Below are 19,807 nucleotides of genomic sequence, written 5' to 3' on the forward strand. Positions count from 1 at the left end.
CGTCAGAGAACTGATATTAACTGCTCCATGCCTCAGTTCCATCGTCTGTAAAGTGGGGATGAAGACCGTGAGCCTCCCTGTGGGCCAACGTGATCGCCTTGTAACCGCCCCCAGTGCTTAGGGCAGTGCTTGGCACATAGTAAGCGCTTAATAAATGCCATCATCGTCATCATTATTATTATTATTATTATTCTAAAGGTAAGCGCTTAATAAATGCCGGCATTATTATTATTATTATTATTATTATTATTATTATTCTAAAGGAAAGTGCTTAACAAATGCCATCATTATTGTTAGTATTATTATTCTAAAGGTAAGCGTTTGATAAATGCCGTCATTATTATTATTATTATTCTGAAGGTAAGCGCTTAATAAATGCCATTATTATTATTATTCTAAAGGTAAGCGCTTGATAAATGCCATTATTCTTCTTCTTCTAAAGATAAGCGCTTAATAAATGCCATTATCATTATTAAATTTGTGTTTTTGTGGTGTTCAGCGCTCCCTCGGCGTCTCGGCCGGGTGAGGAATGAACCCCCAAATGGGCTGAAGTAGCCGTCGCGTGTCTAGACGGTGGCCAGGGCCCAAGTGGTCCGCTTATTTCGGCCGACCCGACGCGGACAAATCTGAGCCCGCCAAGCGAGTTGCAGAATTCAAAGCTGAAGGATCCGTAACGGAGCGAACGTCTGCCCCCGACATGGGTAAATGCAACAATTACACGGCCCACTTTAAGCTGTGCGTTGTATCCTTTTCTGAAACAAATGGCGTCCGGGCGGCGGTGCGGGAATTTTCGGCAGATCCCAAGCAGCTGCGATACCAGTGGAAACAGAAGGAGCAGCTGATGAGCGCTAAGGCGACGTGCCGGGCCTTCCGGGGCCCAAAGGGTGGGAAATACCCCGAGATCGACAGCAGGATCTTGGAATAACGTGACCTAGCTGAGGGACAGCGGGCGCACCCTGTCGCCCAAGATGCTCAAATCCGAGGCCCGGGAAGTCGCCAGGGAACAAAACGTCGCCGAAACGGAATTTAAAGCCAGTCAAGGCTGGATGAGCCGATTCATGCGGCAGAACAAACTGTGCCTCTGGAGACGTGCGGCACTGCGCTGGGGGTTGCCAGAGGGTTTTCCTCGCAAGGTGTTGGAGTTTCAGAAATCCCTAAGGAGACGACGCCTAGAACGGGATTACTTCCCGTCATGGACGGGGGACGCGGCAGATCGGAAGACGGAGAAGTTTCTTTCATTCGTATTTATTCTCATTCATTCCTTAATTCATTCGGAAGACAGAGAAGGTACGTGTCCCATTCATTCCTTAAGTCGTTCGATCATGTTTAAAGGTGCGTTTCTCGTTCGTGCTTTCAGTCGTATTTATCGAGCGCTTACTGCGTGCGTTTGGGGAGTCCAAGTTGGCACCTCCGCGTTTTCCGAACCCGTAAGACGCCATAAAAAGTGGCCGATTGGACTCCGTCGTCCGTGGGCGACGCAGCGCCGGCAACGTGATGCAGTGCGGGGGGAACCAAAATGCAGAAATAATGATAATAATAATGATAATAATAATAATAATATTTATTGAGCACTTACTGTGTGCACTTGGGAAGTCCTCCACGTCTTCTGAAACCATAAGACGCCATAAAAATGGGCCGATTGGACTCCATTGTCCGCGGGCGAAACAGAACTGGCAACATGATGCAGCGCGGGGTGAAACCACAACGCAGAAATAATAGTAACAATGATGTTATTTATTGGGCGCTTACTGTGTGCGCTTGGGAAGTCCAAGTTGGCACCTCCACGTTTTCTGAAACCTTAAGATGCCATAAAAGTCGGCCGATCGGACTCCGTTGTCCGCAGACGACACAGTGCCAGCAATGTGATGCAGCACGGGGGGAACCAAAACGCAGAAATAATAATAATAATTATAATGGTGGTATTTATTTCAGTCTTATTTATTCTCATTCATTCCTTAATTCGTTCAATTGTATTTATCGAGCGCTTACTGTGTGCGCTTGGGAAGTCCAAGTTGGCACCTCCGTGTTTTCCCAAAACCATATGATGCTATAAAAATGTGCCGATCGGACCCCATTGTCCGTGGGCGACACAGCGCCGGCAACGTGATGCAGCTCGGGGGAAACCAAAACGCAGAAATAATAATAATAATAATAATAATAGTGATGGCATTTATTTCAGTCATATTTATTCTCATTCATTCCTTAATTCGTTCAATCGTATTTATCGAGCACTTACTGCGTGCGCTTGGGGAGTCCAAGTTGGCACCTCCGTGTTTTCTGAAACTATAAGACGCTATAAAAATGTGCCGATCGAGCTCCGTTGTCCGCGGGCGACACAGCGCTGGCAACGTGATGCAGATCGGGGGGAAACAAAAAAGCGGAAATAATGATAATAATAATAATAATAGTATTTATTGAGCACTTACTGTGTGCACTTGGGGAGTCCAAGTTGGCACCTCCGCGTTTTCTGAAACCATAAGACGCCATAAAAATTTGCCGATCAGACTCCGTTGTCCATGGGCAACACAGCGCTGGCAACATGGTGCAGCTCGGGGGGAAACCAAAACACAGAAATAATAATAATAATAATAATGATAATAATAATGGTATTTCTTGAGTGCTTACTGTGTGCGCTTGGGAAGTCCAAGTTGGCACCTCCGCGTTTTCTGAAACCATAAGATGTCATAAAAAGGTGCCAATCGGACTGCGTTGTCCACGGGCGACACAGCGCCGGCAACATGATGCAGCTCGGGGGGAAACCAAAACGCAGAAATAATAATAATAATAATAATAATAATAATAATAATAATAGTATTTGTTAAGCGCTTACTATGTGCCAAGCACTGTTCGAAGCACTGGGGAGGTTACAAGGTGATCAGGTGGTCCCATGGGGGGCTCACAATCCTAAACCCCATTTTCCAGATGAGGGAACTGAGGCCCAGAGACGTGAAGTGACTTGCCCAGAGTCACCCAGCTGACAGTTTGCGGAGCAGGGATTCATTCAATCGTATTTATTGAGCGCTTACTGTGTGCGGAGCACTGTACCAAGCACTTGGGAAATACAAGTAAGTCAGGAGAAGCAGCTCTGCCTAATGGTTAGAGCACGGGACGTCGGAAGGAATCTGGTTCAAGCAGTTAGTACAGTGCTCGGCGCACAGTAAGTGCTTGATAAATATGACTGGTTCTGGTCTTGGCTCTTAGCTGCCGTGTGGCCTTGGGAAAGACGCCTCCCTTCTCTGTGCCTCGGTTTCCTCATCAGGAAAAGGGGGTCAGAACGGTGAGCCAGATTTGGGCCGTGGACCATGGCCGACCTTTCTAACTTGTGCCTCCCTGGGCGCTTATTACGGTGCCTGGCACGTAGTAAGCACTTAATAATAATGATGGCATGCATTAAGCGCTTACTATGTGCCAAGCACCGGGGAGGATACAAGGTGATCAGGTCGTCCTATGCAGGGCTCACCGTCTTCATCCCCATTTTCCGGATGAGGGAACTGAGGCCCAGAGAAGTGAAGTGACTTGCCCCAGGTCACACAGCTGACAGCTGGCGGAGCCGGGATTTAATAATAATGGCATTTATTAAGCGCTTACTAGGTGCCAGGCACCGGGGAGGATACAAGGTGATCGGGTCGTTCCACGGGGGGCTCACAGTCTTCATCCCCATATGACAGATGAGGTCACTGAGGCACAGAGAAGTGAAGTGACTTCCCCAATTCACATAGCCAACAATTGGCGGAGCCGGGATTTATTAATAATGGCATGTATTAAGCGTTTACTATGTGCCAAGCACTGTTCTAGGCGCTGGGGAGATTACAAGGTGATCAGGTCGTCCCACGGGGGGCTCAGAGTCTTATCCCCATTTTCCCAATGAGGGAACTGAGGCACAGAGAAGTCAAGTGAGTTGCCCAAATAATAATAATGGCATTTATTAAGCGCTTATTATGTGACAAGCACTGTTCTAAGCACTGAATAATAATGATGGCATTTGTTCAGCGCTTGCTATATGCCAGGCACTGTTCTAAGCACTGGGGAGGTTACAAGGTGATCAGGTCGTCTCACGGGGGACTCACAGTCTTCATCCCCATTTTCCAGATGAGGGAACTGAGGCCCAGAGAAGTGAAGTGACTTGCCCAAAGTCACCTGGCTGACTGGCGGAGCCGGGATTTAATAATAATGGCATTGATTAAGCGCTTACTATGTGCCAAGCACCACTCTAAGCGCTGGGGAGGTTACAAGGTGATCAGGTCGTCCCACGGGGAGCTCACAGTCTTCATCCACATATGACAGATGAGGTCACTGAGGCACAGAGAAGTGAAGTGACTTACCCCAAGTCACATGGCTGACAATTGGCGGAGCTGGGATTTAATAATAATGGCATTTATTAAGTGTTTACTATGTGCGAAGCACTGTTCTAAGCACCGGGGATGTTACAAGGTGATCAGGTTGTCCCACGGGGAGCTCCCAGTCTTCATCCCCATTTTACAGATGAGGGAACTGAGGCCCAGAGCAATGAAGTGACTTGCCCAAAGTCACCTGGCTGACAATTGGCAGAGCCGGGATTTAATAATAATGGCATTTATTAAGCACTTACTATGTGCCAAGCAGTGTTCTAAGCGCTGGGGAGATTACAAGGTGATCAGGTCATCCTACGGGGGTCTCACAGTCTTCATCCCCATTTTCCAGATGAGGAAACTGAGACCCAGAGAAGTGAAGTGACTTGCCCCAAGTCATCGAGCTGGCAATTGGCAGAGCAGGGATTTGAACCCATGACCTCTGACTCCAAACACGTGTTCAGACAAAACACCTGTAAATATTTGCAAACTCCAGAGTTCATTCATTCATTCAGTCATATTTATTCATTCATTCATTCAATTGTATTTATTGAGCGCTTACTGCGTGAAGAGCACTGTACTGAGCGCTCCGGAAGTCCAGGTTGACAACATATAGACTTCAGTCTCATGTGATCCAGGTAATTGCCTCGCATAAAAATTGTGCCAATCAGGGGGGCTGTTGGACAAGGTCATATTAAGTGTTCATTAATTGATTCAGTCGTATTTATTGAGTGCTTCGTGTGTGCTGAGCACTGTACTAAGCACTTGGGAAGTCCAGGTTGGCCACATAGAGAGACAGTCTCTACCCAACAGCGGGCTCACGGTCTAGAAGGGGGAGATGGACGACAAAACAAAACTTGTGGACAGGTGATAGTTATTTGATACAAATATAATAATAATAATGATGATGGCATTTATTAAGCGCTTACTATGTGCCAAGCACTGTTCTAAGCGCTGGGGAGGTTACGAGGAGATCATTTCATCCCATTTAGCACCAGCTCTGCGCAGAGTGCTAAACTAAGCAGTTCATTCATTCATTCATTCAGTCAGTCATATATATTGAGCGCTTACTGTGTGCAGGGCGCTGTACTGAGCACTTGGGAAGTACAAGTTGGCCGCATATAGAGACGGTCCCTACCAAACAGTGGTCTCACAGTCTAGAAGCAGCGTGGCTCAGTGGAAAGAACCTGGGCTTTGGAGTCTGAATTCATGGGTTCCAACCCCGGCTCCACCACTTCTCAGCTGCGTGGCTTCGGGCGAGTCACTTTGCTTCTCTGAGCCTCAGTTCCCTCATCTGCAAAATTAGGATTAATATGAGCCCCCCGTGGGACACCCTGATCACCTTGTAACCTCCCCGGCGCTTAGAACAGCACTTGGCACATAGTAAGTGCTTAATAAATGCTATTATTATTATTATTATTATTATTATTATTATTATGGGTTCAAATCCCGGCTCCGCCACTTCTCAGCTGTGTGACTTTGGGCAAGTCACTTAACTTCTCTGGGCCTCAGTGACCTCATCTGGAAAATGGGAATGAAGACTGTGAGCCCCCCGTGGGATGACCTGATCACCTTGTAAGCTCCCCAGCGCTTAAAACAGCACTTGGCACATAGTACACGCTTAATAAATGCCATTATTATCATTATAGTGGGTTCAAATCCCGGCTCCACCACTTCTCAGCTGTGTGACTTTGGGCAAGTCACTTAACTTCTCTGGGCCTTCAGTTCCCTCATCTGCAAAATGGGGATTAAATGTGAGCCCCCCGGGGGACTACCGGATCACCTTCTAACCTCCCCAGCGCTTAGAACAGTGCTTGGCACATAGTAAGTGCTTAATAAATGCCATTGTTATTATTATTATGGGTTCAAATCTCGGCTACCTGACAGCGGGCTCACAGTCGAGAAGGAGGAGATGGGCAACAAAACAAAACGTATTAACCAAATAAAATAAATAGAATAAATATGTGCAAATACAATGAATGGAGTCAGCTGTGTGGCTTTGAGCGAGTCACTTCACTTCTCTGGGCCTCAGTCCCCTCATCTGGAAAATGGGGATTAAGACGGTGAGCCCCCCGTGGGACAACTGGATCACCTTGTAAGCTAGCCAGCGCTTAGAACAGTGCTTGGCACATAGTAAGCACTTAATAAATGCCATTATTATTTTTAGAAGGTGGAGACAGACCACAAAACAAAGCATATTAACAAAATAAAATCAATAGAATAGTAAATATGTACAGAGTAATAGATCCATCCAGAAGCAATAATCTGTACAATAAAGATGAAAACAATGTACTAAAATCAATCAGTCATATTTATTGAGCGCTTACTGTGCGCAGAGCACTGTACTAAGCGCTTGGGAAGTCCAAGTTGGCAACATAGAGAGACGGTCCCTACCCTCAGTGAAAACCCGGTTTGCTGGCTCCCCTCGGGTGTGCGGGGTGGAAAATTCAACCCTCTCCGCCTCCGTGGGGCTAACTCCGGATGAGGAAAGTGGATTTTAACGGTGGTTGAGTATATATATATGTATATATAATAATAATAGTAATAATGATGGTATTTGAGTATATATGTGTATATAATGATGATAATGATGATGGTATTTGAGTATATATGTATATATGTATCTATAATAAGAATAATAATGATGATGGTATTTGTTAAGCGCTTACTATATGCAAAACACTGTTCTAAGCGCTGATGTTGATATGTATTTATGACTCCATTCATTGTATTTGCACATATTTATTCTATTTATTTTATTTGGTTAATACGTTTTGTTTTGTTGCCACGTCTCCTCCTTCTCGACTGTGAGCCTGCCGTCAGGTAGGGACCGTCTCTAGATGTTGCCGACTTGGACTTCCCAAGTGTTTAGTACAGTGCTCTGCACACCGGAAGTGCTCAATTCGTGCATTCATTCATTCAATCGTATTTATTTATTCAATTCAATCATTCATCATTGAATGAATTCATTCATTCATCATTGAATGAATTCATTCTTTCATTGAATTCAATCAATTCATTCCTTCATTCATCCTAATCTTCCTAGACCTCTCAACTACTTTTGACAATAAATATATTATTTATTGCATAAATTGAATGAATGAATGAACTTTCATTCACTCATCCACCCTAATCTTCCTAGACCTCTCAACTGCCTTTGACAGTAAAGATATTATTTATTGAATGACTTGAATGAATGAATTTTCATTCATTCATTCATCCTAAACTTCTTATCAATCAATCAGTCAATCGTATTTATTGAGCGCTTACTGTGTGCAGAGCACTGTACTAAGCACTTGGGAAGTACCAGTTGGCAACAGAGACAGTCCCTACCCAACAGTGGGCTCACAGTCTAGAAGGGGGAGAGAACAAAACCAAACATCCTAACAAAATAAAATAAATAGAATAGATATGTACAAGTAAAATAAATAAATAAATAGAGTAATAAATATGTGCAAACATATATACATAGACCTCTCAACTGCTTTTGACAATAAATATATTATTTATTGAATGAATGAATGAATTTTCATTCATTTGTTCATCCTAATCTTCCTAGACCTCTCAACTTCTTTTGACAATAAATATATTGTTTATTGAATGAATTGAATGAATGAATGAACTTTCATTCATTCATCCTAATCTTCCTAGACCTCTCAACTGCCTTTGACAATAAATATATGATTGATTGAATGAATGAATGAATTTTGATTCATTCATTCATTCGTCCTAATTTTCCTAGACCTCTCAACTGCCTTTGACAATAAATATATTATTGAATGAATGAATGAATGAATTTATTGAATGAATTAATAAATTTATAATTCAATAAATACGATTGAATGGATGAATATCTGACGTTCGCGGATCGGGCTCGGTGGCAACTCAGAAGCCTTAAATTTGACCCCCCCAAGAACGTCTCTCCCCGTCCCGGCCCCATCTTTGTGAATGTTTTGAATCTCCCCAGGCGGAGGCCCGGGTGCACAAACTGCTGGCAGAGGACGCGGCGTTCCCGGGAGCCATGGAGGAGTCGTTCCCATCGCCCTGCTTCGGCTTCTCACGGATAGGTAAAGAGCTCAACTCCCTCCCCTCCACCGCCGCAGATGGAACATGACCTCCGCCTCTCCCCTCAGAGGCCGCTGTCCAGCCAGCGCTTTGCACATAGTAAGCGCTTAATAAATGCCATCATTATTATTATTATTATTGTTATTATTATCACCTCATCGCCGTCCCTGGATTCCGATCCTGGCTCCCCCAGTTACCTGCTCCGTGACGTTCCTTCTCGGTTCCCTCAACCATTCCCTTTCCAACAGCTTCTTCCCCACTGCTTTCCAACCTGCTTGTTCATTTGTTCATTCAATCGTCTTTGTGGAGTGCTTACTGTGTGCAGAGCACTGGACTAAGCGCTTGGGAAGTCCAAGTTGGCAACATATAGAGACGGTCCCTACCTGACAACGGGTTCACAGTCTAGAAGGGGGAGACAGACAACAAAACAAAACATATTAACAAAATAAAATCAATAGAATAAATATGTACAAGTAAAATAAATAGAGTAATGAATTCATTCATTCATTCAATCGTATTTATTGAGCGCTTACTGTGTGCAGAGCACTGTACTAAGCGCTTGGGAAGAACAAGTTGACAACATATAAAGAAAGTCCTTACCCGACAGCAGGCTCACAGGCTAGAAGGGGGAGACAGAGAACAAAACAAAACATATTAACAAAATAAAATAAATAGAATAAATATGTACAAGTAAAATAAATGGAGTAATAAATATGTACAAACATATACATATATATAGGAGCTGTGGGGAGGGGAAGTACAGTGCTCTGCACACAGTAAGCGCTCAATGAATACGATTGAATGAATGAATGAAAGAGGTTAGGCGGGGGATGGGGAGGGGGAAGAGGGGGATCCTTGTTTTCATTCATTCATTCATTGTCGTATTTATTTAGCGCTTACTGTGTGTAGAGCACTGTACTAAGCGCTTGCTTGTGTCTCCCTATCTTTCATTCAATCGTATTTATTGAGCACTTACCGTGTGCAGAGCACTGTACTAAGCGCTTGAGCAGAGCAGAGGGAGGGAGTCGAGGTGACGGAGAGGGGAGGAGGAGCAGAGGGAAAAAGGGGCTCCGTTCGGGAAGACCTCCCGGAAGGAGTGAGCGCTCAGTAGGGCTTTGAAGGGAGGAAGAGAGCTAGTTTGGTGGGATGTGTGGAGGGAGGGAATTCCGGGCCAGGGGGAGGACGTGGGCCGGGGATCGACGGCGGGACAGGCGAGGACGCGGCCCGGCTAGGAGGTTAGTGGCGGAGGTCTTTCTCCCCCTGCTTGCTCTCCTCCCGACTTCCTTACTACAACCCAGTCCGCCCTCTTCATTCATTCCTTCCATCGTATTTATTGAGTGCTTCCCGTATGCAGAACACTGGAGGAAGCACTTGGGACGTACAAGTTGGCAACATATATTCATTCATCCATTCAATCATACTTATTGAGCGCTTCCCATGTGCAGAGCACTGGACGAAGCGCTTGGGACGTACAAGTCGACAACATATATTCATTCATTCATTCAATCATATTTATTGAGCGCTTCCTGTGTGCAGAGCACTGTACTAAGTGCTTGGGACGTACACGATGGCAACATAGATTCATTCATTCATTCAATTATATTTATTGAGCACTTACTAAAAGCGCAAGTAAAATATAGAGACAACAGGCTCGCGGTCTAGAAGGGGGAGACGGTCACCAAAACCAAACAAGTAGACAGGTGTCAATACCATCGAATAAATCGAATTATAGCTATAAACACATCATTAGTCAAAATAAATGGAATAGTAAATGTATACAAGTAAAATAAATAGAGCAATAAATCTGTACAGATTCATTCATTCATTCAGTCGTATTTATTGAGCGCTTCCTGAGTGCAGAGCACTGTACTAAGCGCTTGGGAAGTCCAAATTGGCAACAAATAGAGACGGTCCCGACCTGATGACGGGCTCGTGGTCTAGAAGGGGGAGACGGACACCAAAACCAAACAAGTAGACAGTTGTCAATATCATCAGAATAAATTGAATTATAGCTATAAGCACATCATTAGTCAAAATAAATGGAATAGTAAATATGTACAAGACAAATAAATAGAGCAATAAATCTGTACAGATTCATTCATTCGTTCAATCTTATTTATTGAGCGCTTCCTGTGTGCAGAGCACTGTACTAAGCACTTGGGAAGTCCAAATTGGCAACATACAGAGACAGTCCGGAACCAACGACGGGCTCGCAGTCTAGACAGCTGATTATTCCTAGATCCGTCTGTCGGTCCTTCTCTAGGTTATCTTCACCTGCTTTTCCTTCATCCGCGTAGAATTATTATTAACAATAATAATAATAATAATAATAATGGCATTTATTAAGCCCTTACTATGTGCAAAGCTGGGGAAGTTACAAGGTGATCAGGTTGTCCCACTGGGGGCTCACAGTCTTCACTCCCATTTTACAGATGAGGGATCTGAGGCCCAGAGAAGTTGAGTGACTTGCCCAAAGTCACCCAGCTGACAATTGGTGGAGCCGGGATTTGAACCGATGACCTCGGACTCCAAAGCCCGGGCTCTTTCCACTGAGCCACGCTGTGGCTTTTGAAAAACATGTCAATATCCTTCCCTTCTCCTTCCTCCCATTCCCCACGGCCCGGGACAACGTCCCTCTTCACATGTAGGAGGCCACTACACTCCCCACCTTCAGAGTTTTATTAAAATCCCGTCTTCTCCAAGAAGCCGTCCAAAGCCCTCATTTTTCCCGCTCCCTCTTCTTTTCTGGATCTATACCTTTTTGAATGGGTGGGGAATGTCTTGGGCTATCTGGGAAATTTGGAAGTGGCACTGGATTCACAGACAGTGGTTTTCCTTCTTCCTCCCCCAGGTCTCCCTGCTCCTCGAGGCAATCTCTGGTTGGGTTATTTAGGAAACTGGGAAGTGGCACTGGATTCACGGACTGTGGTTTTCCTTCTTTCTCCCCCAGGTATTCCTGGTCCTCGGGGCAATCTCTGGTTGGGTTATCTGGGAAATAGGGAAGTGGAACTGGATTCACAGACAGTGGTTTTCCTTCTTTCTCCCTCAGTTCTCCCAGCTCCTCAGGGCAATCTCTGGTGATATTATCTGGGAAATCAGGATGTGGCACTGGATTCACGGACTGTGGTTTTCCTTCTTTCTCCCTCAGGTCTCCCTGCTCCTCAGGGCATTCTCCGGTTGGGTTATCTGAGAAATCGGGAAGTGGCACTGGATTCACGGACAGTGGTTTTCCTTCTTTCTTCCTCAGGTCTCCCTGCTCCTCATGGCAATCTCTGGTGATGTTATCTGGGAAATTGGGAAGTGGCACTGGATTCACGGACAGTGGCTTTCCTTTTCCCACAGGTCCTCATCTCCCAGAGAGGAGCCTGGGAAGTCAAGCAACGGCCCCCATGCCTCGGAAAACCAGTGCTCGGGTGAGATGCGGTTCCCTCTGCCCTTCTTGAGGTCCTGTTTCTCATGCAGTCATATTTATTGAGCACTTCCTGGGTGCAGAGCACTGTACTAAGCGCTTGAAAAGTACAAGTTCTCTCTTGTACATATTTGCATATTCTATTTATTTTATTTTGTTAATATATGTTTTGTTGTCTGTCTCCCCCTTCTAATAATAATAACAATAATAATAATAATAATAATGGCATATATTAAGCGCTTACTATGTACAAAGCAGTGATCGGGAGGTTACAAGGTGATCAGGTTGGCCCACGGGGGCGCTCACAGTCTTCATCCCCACTTTCCAGTGGAGGGAACTGAGGCCCAGAGAATAAGAATAATAATAATGGCATTTATTAAGCGCTTACTATGTGCAAAGCACTGTGCTAAGCGCTGGGGAGGTTACAGGGTGATCCAGTTGTCCCACGTGGGGCTCACAGTCTTCATGCCATATGACAGATGAGGTCACTGAGGCCCCGAGAATAAAATAATAATAATAATAATAATAATAATAATAATAATAATAATAGCATTTATTAAGTGCTTACTATGTGCAAAACACTGCTCTAAGCGCTGGGGAGGTTACAAGGTGATCTGGTTGTCCCACGTGGGGCTCACAGTCTTCATCCCATTTGACAGATGAGCGAACTGAGGCACAGAGAATAATAATAATAATAATAATAATAATGGCATTTATTAAGCATTTACTATGTGCAAAGCACTGCTCTAAGCGATCGGGAGGCTACAAGGTGATCCGGTTGTCCCATGGGGGGCTCCCAGTCTTCATCCCCATTTTCCAGATGAGGGAACTGAGGTCCGGAGGAGTGAAGTGACTTGCCCAAATTCACCCAGCCGACAATTGGCAGAGCCGGGATTTGAACCCACGACCTCCAACTCCCAAGCCTGGGCTCTTTCCACAGAGCCATGCTCGCTGCTTCTCTAGTCCGCTGTGTTCATTCATTGATTCAATCGTATTTATTGAGTGCTTCTTGTGCGCAGAGCACTGTACTAAGCGCTTGGGTAGTCCAACTTGGCAACATGCAGAGATGGTCCCTACGCAACAGCAGGCTCACAGTCTAGGAGGGGGAGACCTTGGGCAGGTTACTTCTTTCTCCGTGCCTCAGTTATCTCATCTGTAAATTGGGGATTCAGTTCTCCCCCCTCCTGTTTAGACCGTGGAACGAGGATTCTCCGTGACTCGGTTATCTCATCTGTAAATTGGGGATTCAGTTCTCCTCCCTCCAGTTTAGACCGTGGGACGAGGATTCTCCGTGCCTCGGTTATCTCATCTGCAAATTGGGGGTTCAGTTCTCCTCCCTCCAGTTTAGACCGTGTGACGAGGATTCTCCGTGCTTCAGTTATCTCATCTGTGAATTGGGGATTCAGTTCTCCCGCCTCCAGTTTAGACCCTGGGACGAGGATTCTCCGTGCCTCAGTTTTCTCATCTGTAAATTGGGGATTCAGTTCTCCCCCCTCTGGTTTAGACCGTGGGACGAGGATTCTCCGTGCCTCGGTAATCTCATCTGTAAATTGGGGATTCAGTTCTCCTTCCTCCAGTTTAGACCATGGGATGAGGATTCTCCGTGCCTCAGTTATCTCATCTGTAAATTGCGGATTCAGTTCTCCCTCCAGTTTAGACCATGGGACAAGGATTGTGTCCAACCTGGTAAGCTTGTATCCATCCTTGCTCTTAGTTCAGTGCTTAACGTGTAATAAGTGCTTACCCATGTGGGACAACCTGATTAGCGCTTAACACATAGTAAGTGGGACCACCCGATCACCCTGTACCTCCCCAGTGCTTAGAACAGTCCTTGGCATGTAGTAAGCGCTTAACAAATGCTATTATTATTATTATTATTATTATTGTTGTTACCTCACCTGTAAATCTGGGGATGAAGACTGTGAGCCCCCCGGGGGACATCCTGATCACCCTGGAACCTCCCCAGCGCTTAGAACAGTGCTTGGCACATAGTAAGTGCTTATCAAATGCCATCATTATTATTATTATTACCTCATCTGTAAAATGGGGATGAAGACTGTGAGCCCCCCGGGGGACAACCTGATCACCTTGTAACCTGCCCAGCGCTTAGAACAGTGCTTGGCCCATAGTAAGTGCTTATTAAATGCTATTATTATTATTATTATTATTATTATTATTACCTCATCTGTAAAATTGAGATGAAGATTGTGAGCCCCCCGGGGACAACCGGATCACCTTGTAACCTCCCCAGTGCTTAGAATAGTGCTTGGCACATAGTAAGTGCTTAACAAATGCCATCATTACTATTATTAAAGCAGCGTGGCTCAGTGGAAAGAGCCCGGGCTTTGGAGTCAGAGGTCAGGGGTTCGAATCCTGGCTCCATCTCATGTCTGCTGTGTGACTTTGGGCAAGTCACTTCGCTTCTCTGAGCCTCAGGGACTTCATCTGTCAAATGGGGATGAAGACTGTGAGCCCCCCGTGGAACCACCTGATCACCATGTAACCTCCCCAGCGCTTAGAACAGTGCTTTGCACATAGTAAGCGCTTAATAAATGCCATCATCATTATTATTATTATTAAAATGGGAATGAAGACTGTGAGGCCCCCGTGGGCCAACCTGATCACCTTGTAACCTCCCCAGCGCTTATAACAGTGCTTGGCACATAGTAAGCACTTAACAAATACCATCATTATCATTATTATTAACAAAATGCCATAACAAGCAAAAAAAAATTCTCCCCCAGGAAACCGAGAGAGTCTCCCTGCCTGGAAGAAACGCCATTTCATTCATTCATTCATTCAATTGTATTTATTTATTCATTCATTCAATCGTATTTATTGAGCATTTCCTGTGTGCAGAGCACTGTACTAAGCGCTTGGAAAGTGCAAGTTGGCAACCTAGAGGGACGGTCCCTACCCAACAGCAGGCTCACAGGCAAGGAGGGGGAGACAGATGACAAAACAGAACAGATTAACAAAACAAAACAGAGTAGTAAATATGTTGCTGTCGCTTCTCAATCTTTGTTTTTCTCTTCTACTGCAACTTTCAACCCTTCCACCCTTCTCTCCCATCTCCTTTCCACAATGTGGCCCCTGGGAGTAGCATTATTCCCTCTCAGGGCCTCTTGGAATACCTGCAGCCAGGTATCCCCTTCTCCAAAGGCCCGAGCGATGGACAGGTTCTCGGAGCGATGGACAGGTGCTTGGAGCAGTGGACGGGTTCTCGGAGCGATGGACGGGTGCTCGGAGCGGTGGACGGGTTCTAGGAGCAGTGGATGGGTTTTCGGAGCGGTGGTCGGGTTCTCGGAGTTGTGGTCGGGTTCTCGGAGCAATGGACGGGTTCTCGGAGCGATGGCCGGGAGCGATGTGAACTGACCGGGAACCTCATGGCATTTCGGGGGTCGGTGACATTCGAGGACGTGGCAATGACCTTCACCCGCAAAGAGTGGCAGCTTCTGGACCTCGCCCAGCGCAACCTCTATCGGGACACGATGCTGGAAAACTATCGGAACCTCACGTCGCTGGGCAAGCACTCGGACTCTTTGGGTCGGAATCTGGGTTTTACCAGGGATTTCTTTCTCCTGTCGTCACTGCCCGTCTCTCTCACCTCCCTCGTTCAACTCATGTATTCAGTTTGGCCCTAAATACTTTCAGTTTTAATACTACTACTAATCATCATCATCATCATCAATCATATTTATTGAGCGCTTACTGGGGGCAGAGCACTGTACTAAGTGCTTGGGAAGTACAAGTTGGCAACATATAGAGACAGTCCCTACCCAGCAGTGGGCTCACAGTCTAAAAGGGGGAGACAGAGAGCAAAATCAAACATACTAACAAAATGAAATAAATAGAATAGATAAGTACAAGTAAAATAAATAAATAGAGTAATAAATATGTACAAACATATATACATATATACAGGTGCTGTGGGGAAGGGAAGGAGGTAAGATGTGGGGGATGGAGAGGGGGACGAGGGGGAGAGGAATGAAGGGGCTCAGTCTGGGAAGGCCTCCTGGAGGAGGTGAGCTCTCAGCAGGGCCTTGAAGGGAGGAAGAGAGCTAGCTTGGCGGATGGGCAGAGGGAGGGCATTCCAGGCCCGGGGGATGACGTGGGCCGGGGGTCGATGGCGGGACAGGCGAGAACGAGGTACGGTGAGGAGATTAGCAGCAGAGGAGCGGAGGGTGCGGGCTGGGCTGTAGAAGGAGAGAAGGGAGGTGAGGTAGGAGGGGACGAGGTGATGGAGAGCCTTGAAGCCCAGGGTGAGGGGTTTCTGCTTGATGCGCAGATTGGTAGCCACTGGAGATTTTTGAGGAGGGGATTAATATGCCCAGAGCGTTTCTGGACAAAGATAATCCGGGCAGCAGCATGAAGTGTGGATTGAAGTGGAGAGAGACACGAGGATGGGAGATCAGAGAGAAGGCTGATGCAGTAGTCCAGACGGGATAGGATGAGAGCTTGAATGAGCAGGGTAGCAGTATGGATGGAGAGGAAAGGGCGCATCTTGGCAATGCTGCGGAGCTGAGACCGGCAGGTTTTGGCCACGGCTTGGATGTGAGGGGTGAATGAGAGAGCGGAGTCGAGGATGACACCAAGGTTGCGGGCTTGTGAGACGGGAAGGATGGTAGTGCCGTCAACAGAGATGGGAAAGTCAGGCAGAGGACAAGGTTTGGGAGGGAAGACAAGGAATTCAGTCTTCGACATGTTGAGCTTTAGGTGGCGGGCAGACATCCAGATGGAGATGTCCTGAAGGCAGGAGGAGATGCGAGCCTGGAGAGAGGGAGAGAGAGCAGGGGCAGAGATGTAGATCTGGGTGTCATCAGCGTAGAGATGATAGTTGAAGCCGTGGGAGCGAATGAGGTCACCAAGGGAGTGCGTGTAGATTGAGAACAGAAGGGGACCAAGCACTGAACCTTGGGGAACCCCCACAGTAAAAGGGTGGGAAGGGGAGGAGGAGCCTGCAAAAGAGACTGAGAATGAACATGGGTCTTAATTCCAGCTCTGCCACTGCCGGTCGCGTAACCTTGCGAGAGTCATTTTGCTTCTCTGTGACTCAGTTCCCTTCTCTGTAAAATGAGGATTAATACTTAATGAATGAATAATTAATGAATCAGAGAAGCCGTGGGGCTCAGTGGAAAGAGCCCGGGCTCGGGAGTCAGAGGTCGTGGACTCGAATCCCGGCTCTGCCACATGTCTGCTGTGTGACCTTGGGCAAGTCACATCGCTTCCCAGAGCCTCAGTTCCCTCATCTGGAAAATGGGGATGAAGCCCGTGAAAGCCACGTGGGGCAACCTGATTACCTACTTATAATAATAATAATGGCATTTATTAAGCGCTTACTATGTGCAAAGCACTGTTCGAAGCGCTGGGGAGTTTACAAGGTGATCAGGTTGTCCCCCGTGGGGCTCACAGTCTTCCTCCCCATTTTCCCGATGAGGGAACTGAGGCCCAGCGAATTGAAGTGATTTGCCCAAGGTCACACAGCTGATAAATGGCAGAGTCGGGATTTGAACCCATGACCTCTGACTCCAAAGCCCGGGCTCTTTCCACTGAGCCACGCTGCTTCTCTATTTATATCCCCCCCCCCCCAGCGCTTAGATCAGTGCTTGGCACATCGGAAGTGCTTACCAAATGCTATTTATTATTATTATTATTATTATTGTTATTTTTATTATCATTATTACTGTGGGCCCCATGTGAGATGTAGATTGTGTCCAACCTGACTATCTTGTAAGTAGCTTAGTGTTCAGTTCAGTGCCCTGACATAAGATCTAATAAATACCCCCGCAAAAAGTCAATAATGTGCCCCAGAATTTGAGATAAAATACCTGATCTCACTTCCACATGGTAGGCGCTTAACAAATATCATCATTATTATATGTATATATGTATATGTTTGTACATATTTATTACTCTATGTATTTATTTTGCTGGTACATATTTATTCTATTTTTTATGCATTCATTCATTCATTCAATCATACTTATTGAGCGCTTACTGTGTGCAGAGCACTGTACTAAGCGCTTGGGAAGTACAATCTTTGTACATATTTATTACTCTATGTATTTATTTTACTTGTACATATTTATTCGATTTTTTTATTCATTCATTCATTTATTCAATCGTATTTAGTGAGCACTTACTGTGTGCAGAGCACTGTACTAAGCACTTGGGACGTACAGTCTTTGTACATATTTATTACTCTATTTATTTTACTTGTATATATTTATTCAATTTTTTTACTCATTCATTCATTCGATCATATTTATTGAGCGCTTACTGTGTGCAGAGCACTGTACTAAGCGCTTGGGAAGTACACTCTTTGTACATATTTATTACTCTATGTATTTATTTTACTTGTACATGTTTATTCTATTTTTTTATTTATTCATTCAACCGTATTTATTGCTTCCCATGAAGTGGACAGACTAAGTGGTAATAATCATCATTCATTCATTCAATCGTATTTGTTGAGCGCTTACTGTGTGCAGAGGACTGTACTAAGCGCTTGGGAAGTACAATCTTGTTAATATGTTTTGTTTGGTCGTCTGTCTCCCCCTTCTAGACTGTGAGCCCGCTGTTGGGTAGGGACCAGCTCTTGATGTTGCCGACTTGGACTTCCCAAGCGGTTAGTACAGTGCTCTGCACACAGTAAGCGCTCAATAAATACGATTGAATGAATGAATGATTATTATTACCGCTTAGTCTGTCCACTTCATGTGAATCAAGGACGCCGTCGAGTCCGATTATCTCACATCTCCCCATTGGGTACACGGTGACCGTGGCGTCTCACGTTGAAAATGGCGGATCAGTCAATCAATCACTGGTGTTTATTCATTCAATCGTATTTATTGAGCGCTTCTTGTGGGCAGAGCACTGTACTAAGCGCTTGGGAAAGTAGAGTACAGCGGATTTCCCACAACGAGCACGAGGAATGGGCCTCAGTCCTGTAACTTCTGGTGTGAAGTATGAAGTCATCCAGCGCTTAGAACAGTGCTTTGCACATAGTAAGCGCTTAACAAATGCTATTATTGTTATTATTATTATTATTGTTATTGTTATTATTATTATTATTGTTATTATTATTGTTATTATTATTATGTGAGGTATGAAATCACGCTGTGTGAGGTAAAAGGATCAAGAATAATAATAATAATGCTGATGGCATTTATTAAGCGCCTACTACGTGCAAAGCACTGTTCTAACGGATCATATGAGGATCAATCATCTAGAATGATCATCAATCAATCTTCTAGACTGTGAGCTGAGCCCACTGTTGGGTAGGGACCGTCTCTATATGTTTCTGACTTGTACTTCCCAAGCACTTAGTACAGTGCTCTGCCCACAGTAATCGCTCAATAAATACGATTGAATGAATGAATGAATGAATCAGTGAATTAATCGGTGACTTTTACTGAGCACTTACTGTGTGCAGAGCACTGTACTAGGAACTCGGGTGAGAAGCAGCGTGGCTCAGTGGAAAGAGCCCGGGCTTGGGTGTCCGAGGTCATGGGTTCAAATCGCGGCTCTGCCAGTTGTCAGCTGGGTGACCTTGGCCAAGTCACTTCACTTCTCTGGGCCTCAGGGACCTCATCTGGAAAATGGGGATGAAGACTGGGAGCGCCCCGTGGGACAACCGGCTCACCTTGTATCTCCCCCAGCGCTTAGAACAGTGCTTGGCACATAGTAAGCGCTTGGCTCAGGGGAAAGAGCCTGGGCTTTGGAGTCAGAGGTCATGAGTTCAAATCCCACCTCCACTGCTTGTCAGCTGTGTGACTTTGGGCAAGTCACTTCACTTCTCTGGGCCTCAGTTACCTCATCTGCAAAATGGGGATTAAGATTGTGAGCCCCACATGGGACAACCTGATCACTTTGTATCCTCCCCAGCGCTTAGAACTGTGCTTTGCACATAGTAAGCGCTTCACAAATACCAAAATTATTATTATTAACAAATGTCATTATTATTATTATTATTATTCAATAAGCGTTCATGGCAGAACCTTGA

The 19,807-nt window shown here is 45.5% G+C and overlaps 1 protein-coding gene across 2 annotated transcripts; it reads left to right on the forward strand.

Annotated features, from left to right (window-relative positions):
- Positions 1 to 549: 549 nt before the first annotated feature.
- On the forward strand, positions 550 to 15,513 carry LOC119921717 (zinc finger protein 695-like). Of its 2 annotated transcripts, none has more exons than XM_038741782.1 (4): positions 550 to 1,287; positions 8,296 to 8,395; positions 11,736 to 11,806; positions 14,965 to 15,513. In XM_038741782.1, exon 4 carries the CDS (start codon positions 15,078 to 15,080, stop codon positions 15,444 to 15,446), a length of 369 nt encoding a protein of 122 aa, XP_038597710.1. In that variant the 5' UTR covers positions 550 to 1,287; positions 8,296 to 8,395; positions 11,736 to 11,806; positions 14,965 to 15,077; the 3' UTR covers positions 15,447 to 15,513. The 2 variants fall into 2 exon arrangements, with proteins under 2 accessions (XP_038597710.1, XP_038597708.1); XM_038741780.1 differs by having other exon boundaries at positions 14,965 to 15,074.
- The last annotated feature ends 4,294 nt before the right edge of the window (positions 15,514 to 19,807 follow it).

This window comes from Tachyglossus aculeatus (assembly GCF_015852505.1).
Source record: "Tachyglossus aculeatus isolate mTacAcu1 chromosome 12 unlocalized genomic scaffold, mTacAcu1.pri SUPER_6_unloc_4, whole genome shotgun sequence".
In the NCBI taxonomy this organism is placed as follows: Eukaryota; Metazoa; Chordata; class Mammalia; order Monotremata; family Tachyglossidae; genus Tachyglossus; species Tachyglossus aculeatus.

Excerpts from the sequence above, each read along its gene's own strand:
- LOC119921717 (XM_038741780.1), top strand. The coding sequence starts at position 969 with ATGCTCAAATCCGAGGCCCGGGAAGTCGCCAGGGAACAAAACGTCGCC. Across the intron at positions 8,396-11,735 it reads CTTCGGCTTCTCACGGATAG|GTCCTCATCTCCCAGAGAGG; the intron begins GTAAAGAGCTCA and ends CTTTTCCCACAG. Across the intron at positions 11,807-14,964 it reads CTCGGAAAACCAGTGCTCGG|GCCCGAGCGATGGACAGGTT; the intron begins GTGAGATGCGGT and ends CCTTCTCCAAAG.